General features: G+C 43.0%; 1 protein-coding gene across 1 annotated transcript; it reads right to left on the bottom strand.

Annotated features, from left to right (window-relative positions):
* Positions 1-1,541: 1,541 nt before the first annotated feature.
* On the bottom strand, positions 1,542-5,887 carry LOC143384247 (vomeronasal type-1 receptor 4-like). The gene is made up of 2 exons (XM_076839296.1): positions 4,889-5,887; positions 1,542-1,841 (listed from the first exon to the last, which is right to left on the bottom strand). The coding sequence occupies exons 1-2, from the start codon at positions 5,885-5,887 to the stop codon at positions 1,542-1,544; spliced, it is 1,299 nt and encodes a 432-aa protein (XP_076695411.1).
* Between the last annotated feature and the right edge of the window lie 9,747 nt (positions 5,888-15,634).

Below are 15,634 nucleotides of genomic sequence, written 5' to 3'. Positions count from 1 at the left end.
ATAGAAGATAAAGTTGGCCCTAATATTCATCACGTGGCCCTAATCCTCACCCCAAATTTTTTAATAAGACACCTATAGCACAAGAGTTAAAACCAAGAATCAACAAATGGGACAAATTCAAACTAAAAAGTTTTTTCTCAGCAAGAGAAATAATATGTGAGGTGAATAGGGAGCCTACATCCTGGGAACAAATTTTTACTCCTCAAACATCAGATAGAGCTCTAATCTCTAGATTATACAAAGAACTCAAAAAGTTAAACAAAAAAAAGCAAATAACCCAATCATCAAATGGGCAAGGACTTGAACAGAAATTTCTCAGAAGAGGATATACAATCAATAAATAAATACATGAAAAAAATGCTCACCATCAATAACAATTAGAGAAATTCAAATTAAAACTATTCTAAGATACCATCTCACTCCAATAAGAATGGCAGCCATTATGACATCAAACAACAAAAGTGCAGGTGAGGATGCGGGGAAAATGGTACACTCATACATTGCTGGTGGGACTGAAAATTGGTGTAGCCAATTTGGAAAGCAGTATGGAGATTCCTTGGAAAGCTGGGAATGGAAGCACCATTTGACCCAGCTATTCCCCTTCTCAGACTATACCCAAAAGACCTAAAAAGAGCATACTGCAGGGACAAAGCCACATCAATGTTTATAGCAGCACAATTCACAATAGCTAGAATGTGGAACCAACCTAGATGCCCTTCAATAGATGAATGGATTAAAAAAAATGTTGCATTTATACATAATAGAATATTACTCAGCACTAAAAAATAACAAGATCATGGCATTTGCAGGTAAATGGATGGCATTAGAGAAGATTATGCTAACTGAAGTTAACCAATCCCTAAAAAACAAATGCCAAATGTCTTCTCTGATGTAAGGGTTGACTGAAAATGGGGTATGGAGGAAAAGCATGAGAAGAAGACTACCAATAAATAGGTAAGAGAGGTGGGAGGGGAAAAGAGGGAGAAGGGGAGTTGCACTGAAGATGGAAGGAGAACCTCATTGTTACACAGAAAACATATATGATGTTGTAATGAGAAAAAGAAAAAAAGTGTGTCACATTAGATTGGATAGAGAGAAAGGATGGGAGAGGTGGGGAGGGGTAGGGAGGATAGGAAGGGCAGCAGAATAAACAATATGATTGATGTATGAACACTCCATGTATGTATTATGTGTCAAAATACATTCTGCTGTCATGTATGACTAAAAAAATTTTAAAAAATTTAAAAAGGAAAAAAAAGAAGTAGGGAAAAAATAAAGCTGCTGCTCATTCTCTACTGGATGTGTGTGTGTGTGTGTGTGTGTGTGTGTGTGCGCGCGCGTGTGTCTTTCTCTATGAATCTCTGCTGTACCCAGGAATTACAGATTGTCAGCGGGTTCTGACACTGGCCCTTGGGAAATTTGGTCAGGTGCCTAGTAGCCCTGGGAGGACACGCTAAGCCCTGGAGAGTGGACACTAGTCACAGTGTCCATATGAAACAGAGGCAGCATAGTGGACCTGGGGCAAGACTGGGTGGGTGCACTTAGCTGAGTGCCAGAGGGCTAGGGTCAGAGGACCCTGTGGGAATCAGAGGTATCATGTGCAGACCAATGTCCTCCAGCACCTGGGGTTTATTTTTCTGTGAACCCCAGGGAAGCTGTTCTGTAGACAGGAGGGCCAGCGATTGGGTTGTGGGGTCACTGCTCAGGAATCCATTGAGGGAATCATTACTGTGGGGCTTCCTTGAGCAGTGTGCTGACGGGTTTGGTGTATCCACGGGCTCCAAGCACATGTGATCCCCTGTGAGCCTGGGTGCATGCATCTGAGGATGTGCAGGTCTAGCCTGAGAAGACAGCAGATGGCTTACATCGGTCATCTAGACAGCCCTACACTGAGCTCAGGAAGGAGTGGACACCCAGGTAGGTCACCATTTTTAAAATAGCCTTTTGCAGCCAGGCGTCAGGCCTAGGTAATCCTGAAAACATCTTCTGGTATCTGTCCAGATGCCTGAGCTATTAGAAGCCCCTCCTCTGCCCTGGGTGTCTGATGGGGCACAATGTATACAACAGGTGCCAAGCTAAAGCACAGTGGACAGTGTGTGCTGCAGAGTCAGGCTCTGGGAGGAAAGGAGACCCTTGAGGTTCACTCCCTTACACGTCTGGCTACATCCTCCATCCCTCCATTGCTGTGACCTTTAGAAATCCATAAGCCTTCATTGTCCTTCACTTCCTCCCACCCTTTCTAATATATATTCCCTGGACCCACATTCTGTAACCTTTCTGAAAAACAAACAAAGAAAGAAACAACACCAACAACAAAAACCAGGACAAAACTCAAACCTTCTTTCCCTGTTCCAAGGACCACATTCTGACCACAATCCTCCTCGCCTTCAGTGGCTCCTGCAAACTCTGTAACCTGTGTCTTCCTTCCCCTTCTCTGTATCTACTCCCAAATCTAATTTCAGCCCATTCCTTGGGCCCTATGCCTAACACCCTCAAATCCACAGTGCTCAACCTCCAGGACCCTCCACTCCTCTGTGAAGTGCATGCTGCCCCTGACCACCATCCACCACCCTGCAGCCCTGCCCCTTGCTCCTGGGTGCTTCAGTGCACTCACAACCAGGGTCCCCTTCCTCGGCTCCCTCCCTTCCTGTGCACATCCTTCCTCCCTCCCCATGTCTGTTCCCAGGCTCCATCTCCTTTGCTTACGCTCTGAATCCACCTCAGTCACTGTCCACCAAGGTGGGCTCCTCCTCTCCTGATCTTTGCCCACAGCAGGCCTCCACATGCTTCCCACTGACCATTGGCGCCCATTGCCAATGTCTTGTGTTGCCATCACACCCTTGTTCCTGTCACCTTGCCATCCACCCACCCGGAACTCAATGGGTTTATGCCTGTGCCTTCCTGGCCCACTCTTCCCTTTGTAGTCATAGCCTGGCATTGGCCTTAACCTTGGAGCAACACATGACATGCTTCTGCCTTTCCCCCTCTCTCCCCTCCATCATCTTTAGACCTGGCCCTCCAGGCTCTCTGCTCCACCATCTCACATCTGTTGTCCATTTCCCTGTGCCCGGTGCTTCACTCTTGTCCATCACACAGCTGTGCTCTGTCCCTCCCTCAACACTTCACTGTTAACAGTGGCCCTGGGTGTTTTTAGTAAATGTCCTTGAGTGCCAGGGCTCACAGGTGAGGGAGTGCTGAGGCAGACCACTGGAGGAAGGTGAGGCCTGAGCCTCTCGGCAAGCCTCTAGGCAGGTTCCAGAGCGAGCATTCCCCAGGATGTGCAGGGCCAGCTCCACCTCTCCTCATCCCTGGGCCTCCCTTTATTTCATTCCTGTTCTCATCACATGACAGGTCCTTGTGGGGAAGGGTCTGTTCATTCCACAGGTAAACCCACTGCTGTTGGGGCTAGCTTTACATCTTGGAAACCCAGCATTTACCACCCCACTTCCCCACCCTCTACAGGTTGACATTTCCCTAGGAACTTACCACAATACTGAGGGGTTTGCCATATCAGAATCCCCTTTGCACTCAACTCAACTTTTCCATAAAAGTAGACTTTGCCTTAAATAAGTGAAGCCTTAAAACTCAAGCTCTTTCAAACATTCCCCAAAGAGTCCACTTTCAACAGAAAAACCTCAATGACCCATGTGGCCTTCTCAGAAGATATCACATGGGTGACAGGCAGAGACAGAGTTACTAGGTCATGGAGTGCAAATCAATAAATATTCCTATAATAATTGCTTTTTAACAAAGTCCCTCCAGGATTTTGTCACTCAGGAAGCCTCATGTATCTTCCCCTCCCCTTTGCAGTTCTCCACCTGGGGGACCTGCTGTGACACTTCTCACAACCCTGCCTGCACCAGCGACTGCACTGTTTATAGAGGAATTGAATCTCCTAAGACTACAACCTAGCACAAATAGATGAATATATTCTGATTTACAGAGTTGTAAGTGGTATTTTTAAAAGCATAAGTAAGACATGCCCATCTATCCTCCTGTTTTGAAAGACAGCTGTGGGTGTTTTCACAAAATGTGAAAGTGTGAGATTACGCTGCAACCCTTGAACAGATCCCAGCAGAAGACAGCAGAAGACATGCGCTTCCTAGATAGAACCCAGGGCTTCCTTCCTTGTGGCACAGCAGGCAGCAGGAGCACTGTGGTCCCACCAGGCTTCCTCTCTCCTGCCAACTTCAGTCTGGGTGTGTGGAGTGGCCCAGGTGGACGCTGCACAGGAAAGGAGTTTGCATCACATCACAAGATCCCTGCATGTAGGGAGACAAATAATGTAAGGAGAACTGCCAACAAGCCTGCCTTGTTCCTTGCACTGGAGAGAGATATTATCTTTATTTCACTGTGCAGTAAACAGTTCTCTCCTTTATTCCAATAGCTAATGCTAAATCTGTTTTCTCAAGCTCTGTTTTCACAGGAATCCAACAAAAGACAATTTGGGACAAATCTTTTCTGGGAGTTATGAACTTCCTGGCGATGCTAAGGAGAATTATCCTCCCACAGGTCCACACTCATTTCTCCACTGCATTTGCTCCAGGCCAACTTTCCAGCAGAACAGCACTTGATCCAAATGACCTGAAAGGACTGGGGACTCATCCATTCCATCTGATCAACAGAACTAGGATGGCTCGTGAACGTGATGTGAAAACATGCAATCATGTACTTATGATACAATGGGGCAACGTTTGAGATGTATTCTGATACTGGGGACTGAACCCAGGGTGCTTTACCACCGAGTACCACTGAGCTTCATCTCCAGTCCTTTTCTTTCTCATTTCGAAGACAAGGTCTTACTATCTTGATGAGGCTGGCTTTTAAGTTGGGTTGCTCCTGTCTCAGCTCCCTGAGTTGCTGGGGCTTCATGCACATGCCACAGCACCCAGCAGGACTTTGTATTCTTTATGCAGATGAAACAGAGCCTGGATAACGTGGATACAGTGGACTCACAGCTCATGAGAATAAAGGGGCTGACAGTGGGGAAACACACTGCTATTAGGTCATTGGTGTCCACCAGCCACCCTGTGGGGATGGAAAATAGACCAATATGAACGTTCAATAGGGAGGAGAGGGTGTGGAAAGTCACAAAGGTGCCCACCAGGAGAAGGATTCTCTGGGTGGCTCTGGACTCTGGGGATGTTCTGGAGGAAACTTTGATGCTGTGAATGTGCTGAACCTTCTGCTTGTGCCTGTACAGAAGGAGAACCAAGGAGCCACTGGACCAGATCATGAGCAAGGAAAAGACAACCTCAGGAAATACAAATAAGGCTGCATATAATGAGTTCGTTATTTTGTCACGACCTGCAGAAGAACAGTACCCAAAATCTCTTTTCTCCGTCAGGTTTTCACTACTCCATTTGCTGAGCATATAGAGAGGAAAAATGGAATTCACCACCATGTACAGGATCCAGCAGAGGGAAATGGAGAAGCCAATGTACTTGGGAGCTCTTCCTTTGAGATCCTTCCAACAGGAGTTCATGGGGCTGATGGTGATGTTCTGGAAGACACTCAAGAAGCAGGTGATGAAAATGGACACACTCCTGCCCACTCGCTGAATGTACAAAATAAGTTTGCATCCAAGGTCATTGAGGAAATGCTTCAAACCAAAAGCTGTGATTGTCTGGGGAATTCCTTTAGAGAGAATGATCAAGGAGTTGGCTATAATTAGGTGCTTGAGAATCATATCTGTGTACCTTACTGTACAGTCATTGCAGGAAAGGACTAAATAATAATAAAACAGAGAGAAATTTCCCAGAATTCCAACAACAACCTGTGATAAGAAAATCAGTCCTATTGCCACATTCCGGGAGGTCATATTGTCCTTCAGCACATCATCCTTTACATTATGGCAACAGTCATTCCTCTGAGCAAAATAACTCATTAACAATAAGCTATACGCAGTGCTGTTTTGAGCACCTGTAACCACTTGCTAACTTCAAGACTGAGGCAGGAGGATCACTGCAGCACAGGAATTTCAAGCCAGCCTGAGCAACATAGTGAGATTCCCTTCTTAAAATAATTTTTTGACACCAAGAGCAGCTTTCATTGCATGCACCTGCAGGATTTCAAGGTGCACAAGTTACTGGGGAGAATTGACAGTGTGCTTTCTTGAAAACTGAGCCTTGAAGATCAGGTGACGCTAACCTGGGAGGAGCAATAGAAAGTGAGAGCAAGGTCATAGAAAGAATTTAGCATTTTATGTTTCAGAATGAACTGATATTTGCTATTCACATTGGAAAAAGAACTTCAATCAACATTGTCTCCATACAACAAATCAGATCTCAGAGAATTTCTGAGCTAAACTTTAAAGATAAGCAATGGACCTTTTATAATAACAAAAAGAATATTTCTGAGGTCTTAAGTAAGAAAATGTTTATTAAAAAGCACAAAGATATCAAACATATTGTTGAAATGAGAAGTTAAGGTACATTAAATTGAGAATCAACTTTTATTAGATGCCATACCCAGGGTGAGTGAGTTTGAGGTATCCAATGCTAACAGTCTTACAAATTGCACAATAGATTAAAAATTGTCAAACCTTTCCAAAAGGTACTTAAGAAAAAAGGCTTAATTCAATGAATAGTAAACATAAGGAGGAAGTTCACTGTTTTTATTGAAGCCACTCCCCAGTATAAGAACAAGCTAACCAGAATCTAAAATAAAATGGTAGGAAGTACCACAATTGGGAAGGTTGAAGATAGGGCAGGGATCTCATGAACTGGCAATGGGTATTAAAATTGGTGCAAAAGTGGCAGAACTGGTGGTGTCCACTTACTGGATCAGATATATCCAACTGTGCCAGCAATTCCAAACTGACAAATGCACATGCTGCCCCACAGAAATTGCCCTGTCTCTACTTTTAATGAATGTAAGACTGACCCAAGGTTGAGTTCCACACGGGAAGAGGGAGAGGGAGGAGGCGAGGGACAGGAAAGCAGTGAGGACTTAAATGGAGCTAATTATATGCGAAGCATAGTTATGTCAGAGTGAGCCCCAGTATTATGTTTAACTATAATATACTAATAAAGTGTTAAAAACAAACGAGGAGGAAAATTTATGAGAAATCAAAATAGATGTTACAAAATGCTCTGCTTTTATTATTTTAAAAAAATGAATGGAAGAATATCCCCTCTAAACAGACAGTTCCAGAGCAGAAATATTGTCATTTCTGGAATAAAAACATACTGAAATCTATAAATAAAATATTCAAAAATATTAGTTGGCTCACTATGAAATACGATGTACTGATATCTGATAAAGTAGTTCATGGTAGAAATGAAGTCTTCACTGATTTAAGGCTAAAAGTTTCTCTTTCCTGAGAGCTACATTAGTGAAACTGTCAGTAATGAAGCAGGATTTGTGGAGGACACTTAATATAATAGGTATATCAGTAGAAGCTGGAGCATGTGAATTTGGTGATGAATAAAATAAAAAAAAGGAAAATGCCATGAGTTTGTGATTAATGTTGGGATATTATTAAGCCATAGGAAATCTCAGATTCATTTGGTTCTGACAACCACTGTCCACCTCTCTTCATTATAATGTTACCTTCTCTGTGGGTCCAGCAGGAAGAGAGTCTCGCCTCAGCCATCACAGCACAGGCATTCAGCGGAGACACGATTCCTGTCTCCCATAGGTGACTGGAATGTGGAGCTGGAAAAGAACATCTTGTATTCCAGAACAGTCCCAAGTGAGGTGACCCTAATGGATTCAGTCTTTCTTTACTGTAGGCATGAAGCATTACACACACAGCCATTGTAGCAGTCAAAATGTAAGCTAAGGTCTGCCTAAAGTAATGTGAAGAGCAAAGTAGTTGTCCTGAAGCCCCTTCCAATCAGAATTCACTGTCAATGGTATTATTCACCTAGAAATATCCTCAGTGGATCCTTTTATTAAATAACATTGGGAGCCAAGAGCAATTGGAAACAGTTCAGCCACATGACTAGTACAGCTCACAACAAACACATGCTCCTCTCCCTGGTCTCTATTGGCACTAAATCTGTTTCAACCCCAAATCCTTTCCAGAACTGAGCACTTTCTCAAAGTTATCCGTTTACACACTCTGACTCTGTGACAGAAACAGAAAACACTCACCGTGCTTCTTGTGTGCAAGGTGCTGGGCTCAGTGTGAGGTCCTGACAGCCAGCATGGAGGGAGGGAGGCAGCTGGGCCATGAGATAAAGGTCTGTGCTCCTGTGACCTCACTTCCCCTCAGGGCTGCAATTATCACTTCACCTGGAGAGGCAAGGACAGTGCAGGCCTGGGGAGCCCAGGACAAGGCTGAAAAACTTTCTCCACACTTGCTAATTACCAAGACAATTATGAGTTCCTTGTCAGTAACTTCTTAATAATTGAGGAGGCTTTTGCATGATCCTTGGGGGCTGAGAGGGTCTCATATGGAACGTTCAGGAAATATTGAGGTGTGACCTATGAGCGACAGAGAATTGTATGTCTCATTGGACTCCAGGCTTCTCTCAGTTTTTGAGGCTAAATCTTGCTAATTCTGTCTTCTTTCCTCTCCTTCCCCATCTCTTCCCTTTTGGTGGGGGCCTGGGGCCTGGATCCGGGCCTATCCTGTGGTCCTGTGGCCCCAGCTCCAGGCAGGCTGTGGTATGGAGAGTACAGACCACACCCAGAGCAAATGCACATGATTGTGACATCTGATGGTGTCATCACAACCATCCCGTGGCCATGGAACTTGTCACTAGGAGGGAAGACTCAGTTGGAGAGTAGCCAACAGGATGGGTCACTTGGAGCATCTGCAGAGGGGCACTGAGTGAGGATATGAGGGGCTCAAGCCTTCTGAACAGAAAACCTGTCCCCGGCATGTGGCAGGACCTGGGTTCCAGTGATGACACCCGGATTATGATGTAACCCCGCTCCACTCATATTTTCAGATTTTATTCAACATATTTCATGGAGTCTTGAAGGAGCCAGTGCAGCCTGGAGATTCCCAAGGATGAGCTGCCAGACCATGACTTCATGCAGCACCAGTGCTCTGTGGTACAGCAGCAGTGACCATGTGTGGTCCAGGTGCAGAAGTCAGCAGCCCCAGCGTAAGCAGCAGCTGTCGGAGTAAAAGCAGGACATCTAGCATAGGCATGTGCAATGCTCAGGGTTAACTTCAACCTTCAGACCTGTGGGAGAGGATGGACTACAAGGAGATGCTGGAGTGGGTGGACTCCCAGCAGCCTGCCTCACTGACCCCTGGAAAGGATGATCTGGACCCCTGGGCTGTGCTCCATCTGTGATCAATCACCCCTTGGTGAAGAGTGTCTGTCTTGCCTCTCTCATCAATAAGCTGTTTAAAAATTCCCAGGAACATGGTGGACTCAGGGTCTGGCCACACTAGACACCAGACAGATGAACAGGTGTGACTGTGAGGATTACGTGGCCAGGCGCCTCCCTGGCATGCAGCCTGCTGTCCCCATGCCCTGTGAGAACCAGCCTCTGAGTGATGACGTGGTCAGGAGCCAGGGCTTGGCGTGATATTTTGCAACTTGTGGAGGAGATACAGGAGAGCTGGACCAGCTGTTAGGAAGAGAGGGACATCAGAAAAGCCCCTTCCCTCAGGAAGCTGGGCCTTGAGTCCCCCCACTCTCCTTTATGCCTCTGCTGAGCCTGAGCCCCTGTCCTCCTGCAGGTCTAGCACTGAATGTCCCCGAAGCCCTTTGTTCAGCTTTTCAAGACAGAAACGCCGATTCCTTCTTTGTGCAGTACCTCTTCCCCTAATTTGTCTTTAGAGTCTCAGTCTGTGTGGGACAGTCCCCATCATTGTATTTTTCTGCCCAGGGTCCCTGATTCCAAGTGTTTTCAAGAGATTTGTCTTCCTCAGAGGATCAGGATGGACTGAGGAATCTCTAATCCCCCATCCTCCAAATCCAGGGCACCAGAGCAGGCTGCCTGTGGATTCCAAGCCTCACTAGCAGCAGCTCTGGGGTCTGATGTCCAGAAGAAGCAGCAAGTGTGGAGCCAAAACCTTACAAGTAACTATGAGCCCAGTCAGCGTCCCTGGATGATGGCCCTCAGGGGAAGACTGGTCACTGAGCCAAGCACATCTCTGTTCAGCCATCTCTAAAGTGCAGGCTCCACTGGTCTGCAGGTGCGCAGGATGGATGCTGAGGATTCCCAGAGGAGCCCTTTTCCCTTTCTCCTAATGAGGGTGCAGGGTTGTGGGTGGGTGCTGAGAGCCACAGCAGAGTTGGAATGACGCATGGCATTTGTGCCAGAAGGGAGTGGTTGAGAGGTGATGCCAGTGAGCCATAGAGATGATGATGGTTATGTTAAGCTGTGTATTCAATTGTATTTTAGACCCCTGCTGTCTGCCTTGGACTCCCACTACTTTGGAGTTCTTGCTTTGGTTGGGGAAGTTCCGGAGGAGGGATTTCTGGTTGGTGGTTCCTGGGAGGGCCATGTGGGTGGCGTTCACGGGAGTAGTTTGGGCAAAAAAAAATTTCGTGTTTTGAACCTACATGTGCCTCCTGGCAGCTCGGATATTTTGTGCCCAGCCAGACTGCAGCAGGTGGGGATTTGACTGTGGGGTTCAAATGCTCAGAAAGAACCTGCTCTCTGGCTTTTGCTGAAATCGTGTAGAGACTGCCTGTGTGGTATGCCCATAATAGTGCCGCAGAACCCACTCCAGCCTGGGTTATATTTTTAATTACATATTTTTATAAATTTCTTTGGATGGATATTTCATTGTTTTTTTTTTGGGGGGGGGATTCATGACAGTAGAATTTATTGTGACATCATTACAAAACCATGGAATATATTTTATTTTATTTCTGTTCCCAGTACCTGCCCTTCCCCTTAGCTCTCCTAGCTCCTACTGTTTCCTCTACTGATCTTTCTGACATTTTCCCATAGTTATTTTTTAAAGTAACTTTTCATTAATGTACAGGATGGTGAGCTTCATTGTGAGATATTACTATATGTACACTGGAAATCCATGTCAGATTTATTCCATGCCCTTCCTTTTCCCATACTCATCCTTCCCCTTAATTCCCCTTAATTCCATTGAAAATTTCTATTCTTTCTCTGCCCCCTGCCCCTTATTGAGGCTTTTTTTTATTGGTTGTTCAAAACATTACAAAGCTCTTGACATATCATATTTCATACATTTGATTCAAGTGGGTATGAACTCCCATTTTTACCCCAAATACAGATTGCAGAATTACATCGGTTACACATCCACGTTTTTGCATATTGCCATACAAGTGACTTTTGTATTCTGCTATCTTTCCTATCCTCTACTATCCCCCTCCCCTCCCCTCCCATCTTCTCTCTCTACCCCATCTACTGTAAATCATTTCTTTCTATTGTTTTTTTCCCTTTCCCCTCACATCCTCTTATATGTAATTTTGTATAACAATGAGGGTCTCCTTCCATTTCCATGCAATTTCCCTTCTCTCTTCCTTTCCCTCCCACCTCTCATCCCTGTTTAATATTAATCTTTTTCTCATGCTCTTCCTCCCTGCTCTGTTTTTAGTTGCTCTCCTTATATCAAAGAAGACATTTGGCATTTGTTTTTTAGGGATTGGCTAGCTTCACTTAGCATAATATGCTCTAGTGCCATACATTTCCCTGCAAATTTCATGATTTTGTCATTTTGTAGTGCTGAGTAATACTCCATTGTGTATAAATACCACATTTTTTAATCCATTCATCTATTGAAGGGCATCTAGGTTGGTTCCACAGTCTAGCTATTGTGAATTGTGCTGCTATGAACATCGATGTGGCAGTATCCCTGTAGTACGCTCTTTTAAGGTCTTCAGGGAATAGTCCGAGAAGGGCAATAGCTGGGTCAAATGATGGTTCCATTCCCAGCTTTCTCAGGAATCTCCATACTGTTTCCAAATTGGCCCCATAAATTTTCAGTCCCACCAGCAATATACAAGTGTACCCTTTTCCCCACATCCTCACTAGCACTTGTTGTTGTTTGACTTCATAATGGCTGCCAATCTTACTGGAGTGAGATGGTATCTTAGGATGGTTTTGATTTGCATTTCTCTGACTGCTAGAGATGGTGAACATTTTTTTCATGTACTTGTTGATTGATTGTATATCCTCCTCTGAGAAGTGTCTGTTCAGGTCCTTGGCCCATTTGTTGATTGGGTTATTTGTTTTCTTATTGTTTAATTTTTTGAGTTCTTTGTATACTCTGGATATTAGGGCTCTATCTGAAGTGTGAGGAGTAAAAATTTGTTCCCAGGATGTAGGCTCCCTATTTACCTCTCTTATTGTTTCTCTTGCTGAGAAAAAGCTTTTTAGTTTGAGTAAGTCTCATTTTTTGATTCTTGTTTTTAACTCTTGTGCTATGGGTGTCCTATTAAGGAATTTGGAGCCCGACCCCACAATATGTAGATCAGAGCCAACTTTTTCTTCTCTCAGACGCAGAATCTCTAATTTGATATCAAGCTCCTTGATCCATTTTGAGTTAACTTTTGTGCATGGTGAGAGAAAGGGATTCAGTTTCATTTTGTTGCATATGGATTTCCAGTTTTCCCAGCACCATTTGTTGAAGATGCCATCCTTCCTCCATTGCATGCTTTTAGCCCCTTTATTGAATATAAGATAGTTGTAATTTTGTGGATTGGTTTCTGTGTCCTCTATTCTGTACCATTGGTCCACCTGCCTGTTTTGGTACCAGTACCATGCTATTTTTTTACTATTGCTCTGTAATATAGTTTGAAATCTGGTATCGCTATACCTCCTGATTCACACTTCCTGCTTAGAATTGATTTTGCTATTCTGGTCTTTTATTTTTCCATAGGAATTTCATGAGTGCTTTATTTATTTCTACAAGAAATGCCATTGGGATTTTGATTGGCAATGCAGTGAACCTATAGAGAACTTTTGGTAATATTGCCATTTTGATGATGTTAGTTCTGCCTATCCATGAACAGGGTATATTTTTCCATCTTCTAAGATCTTCTTATATTTCTCTTTTTAGGGTTCTGTAGTTTTCATTGTATAAATCTTTCACCTCGTTTGTTAGGTTGATTCCTAAGTATTTTATTTTTTTTGAGGATATTGTGAATGGGTGGTTTTCCTCATTTCCATTTCAGAAGATTTGGCGCTGATACACAGTAATGCCTTTGAATTATGCGTGTTGATTTTATATCCTGCCACTTTGCTGAATTCATTTATTAGCTCTACTAGTTTCTTTGTAGACCCTTTTGGGTCTTCTAGGTAGAGGATCATATTATCTGCAAATAGTGATAATTTAAGTTCTTCTTTTCCTATCTTAATGCCTTTAATTTCTTTTGTCTGTCTAATTGCTCTGGCCAGTATTTCGAGAACTATATTGAATAGAAGTGGTGAGAGAGGGCATCCCTGTCTTGTTCCAGATTTTAGAGGCAATGCCTTCAGTTTTTCTCCATTTAGAATTATGCTAGCCTGAGGCTTAGCATAGATAGCTTTTACAATGTTGAGGTAAGTTCCTGTTATCCCTAGTTTTTCCAGAGTTTTGAACATAAAGGGATGCTGTACTTTGTCGAATGCTTTTTCTGCATCTATCAAGATGATCGTATGGTTCTTATCTTTAAGTCTATTGATGTGGTGAATAACGTTTATTGATTTCCGTATATTGAACCAGCCTTGCATACCAGGGATGAATCCTACTTGATCATGGTGCACGATCTTTTTGATATGTTTTTGAATCCGATTTGCAGAATTTTATTGAGGATTTTTGCATCTAAATTCATTAGGGATATTGGTATGTAGTTTTCTTCCTTTGAGGTGTCTTTATCTGGTTTGGGAATCAGGGTGATACTGGCCTCATAGAATGAATTCGGAAGTACTCCCTCTTTTTCTATCTCCTGAAATAGATTGTAGAGTATTGGTATTAGTTCTTCTTTAAAGTTCTTGTAAAACTCTGCTGTATATCCATCCGATCCTGGGCTTTTCTTGGTTGGTAGTCTTTTGATGGCTTCTTCTATTTCCTCACTTGATATTGATCTGTTTAGGTTGTTTATATCATCCTGACTCAATCTGGGTAGTTCATGTCTTAAGTAATTGATCAATGCCTTCACTATCTTCTATTTTATTAGAGTATAGGGTTTCAAAATAATTTCTAATTATCTTCTGTATTTCTGAATTATCTGTTGTGATGTTGCCTATTTCATGCCATAAGCTAGTAATTTGGGTTCTCTCTCTTCTTCTCTTTGTTAGCGTGGCTAGTGGTCTATCAATCTTATTTATTTTTTCAAAGAACCAAATTTTACTTTTGTCAATTTTTTTCGATTGTTTCTTTTGTTTCAATTTCATTGATTTCAGCTCTGATTTTAATTATTTCTTGCCTTCTACTGTATTTTCTGTTGATTTGTTCTTCTTTTTCAAAGGCTTCGAGGTGTAGTGTGAACTCATTTATTTGTTGGGCTTTCCTTCTTTTAAGGAATGAACTCCATGAAATGAATTTTCCTCTTAGTATTGCTTTTATAGTGTCCCAGAGATTTTGATATGTTGTGTCTGAGTTTTCATTTACCTCTAAGAATTTTTTAATTTCCTCTTTGTTGTCTTCTGTAACCCTTTGTTCATTCAATAGCATATTGTTTAATCTCCATGTGAGATAGGATTTTTTCTTTCTCATTTTATTATTGATTTCCAATTTCACTCCATTATGATCAGATAAAATGCATGGTAGTATCTCTACTCCTTTGTAATTGCTAAGATTTGCCCTGTGACATAATATATGGTCTATTTTTGAGAAGGATCCATGTGCTGCTGAGAAGAAAGTGTATCCACTTGATGTTGGGTGGTATATTCTGTATATATCAATTAAGTCTAAATTATTATTTGTATTATTGAGCTCTATGATTTCTTTATTCAACTTTTGTTTGGAAGATCTGTCCAGTGGTGAGAGAGGTGTGTTAAAATCTCCCATGATTCTTGTGTTGTGATCTATTTGACTCTTCAACTTGAGAAGAGTTTGTTTGATGAACATAGCTGCACCATTGTTTGTGGCATATATATTAATGATCGTCAAGTTTTGTTGGTGTATGGTTCCCTTGAGCACTATGTAGTGTCCTTTTTATCCCTTTTGATCAACTTTGGCTTGAAGTCTATTTTATTTGATACAAGTATGTACACCCCTGCTTGCTTCTGGGGTCCATATGCCGCTGGGCTTCCTTCTCCGGTCTGCTTGGCTGGCACCGGGCTTCCTCCTCCAGTCTGGCTTGGCTCCCAAAATCTCCTTTCTCTGTCAGGTTTTCACTACTCCATTTGCCAAGCACATAGAGAGGAAAAATGGAATTCAGCACCATGTACAGGATCCAGCAGAAGGAAAAGGAGAAGCCAATGTACTTTGGAGCCCTTCCTTTGAGATCCTTCCAACAGCAGTTTATGGGGCTGATGGTGATGTTCTGGAAGATGCTCAAGAGGCAGGTGATGAAAATGGACACACTCCTGCCCACTCGCTGCATGTACAAAATAAGTTTGCAAACAAAATCACTGAAGAAGTATTTCAACCCAAAAGCTGTGATTGAACTGGGAACTCCATTAGAGAGAATGATGAGGCAGTTGGATACCCTCAGGTGCTTAAGGATCAGATCAGTGGACCTTAATGTGCACTTATTGCAGGAAAGGACTAGATAGTAATAAAACTGAGAGAAATTTCCCAGAATTCAAA

Source organism: Callospermophilus lateralis, chromosome 18 (genome assembly GCF_048772815.1).
Source record: "Callospermophilus lateralis isolate mCalLat2 chromosome 18, mCalLat2.hap1, whole genome shotgun sequence".
Taxonomy (NCBI): Eukaryota; Metazoa; Chordata; class Mammalia; order Rodentia; family Sciuridae; genus Callospermophilus; species Callospermophilus lateralis.
This window is presented reverse-complemented; position numbering and strand designations above follow the sequence as displayed.

Excerpts from the sequence above, each read along its gene's own strand:
- LOC143384247 (XM_076839296.1), bottom strand. The coding sequence starts at position 5,887 with ATGAGTTATTTTGCTCAGAGGAATGACTGTTGCCATAATGTAAAGGAT. Across the intron at positions 1,842-4,888 it reads AGAATACAAAGTCCTGCTGG|GCTAGACCTGCACATCCTCA; the intron begins GTGCTGTGGCAT and ends CTGTCTTCTCAG.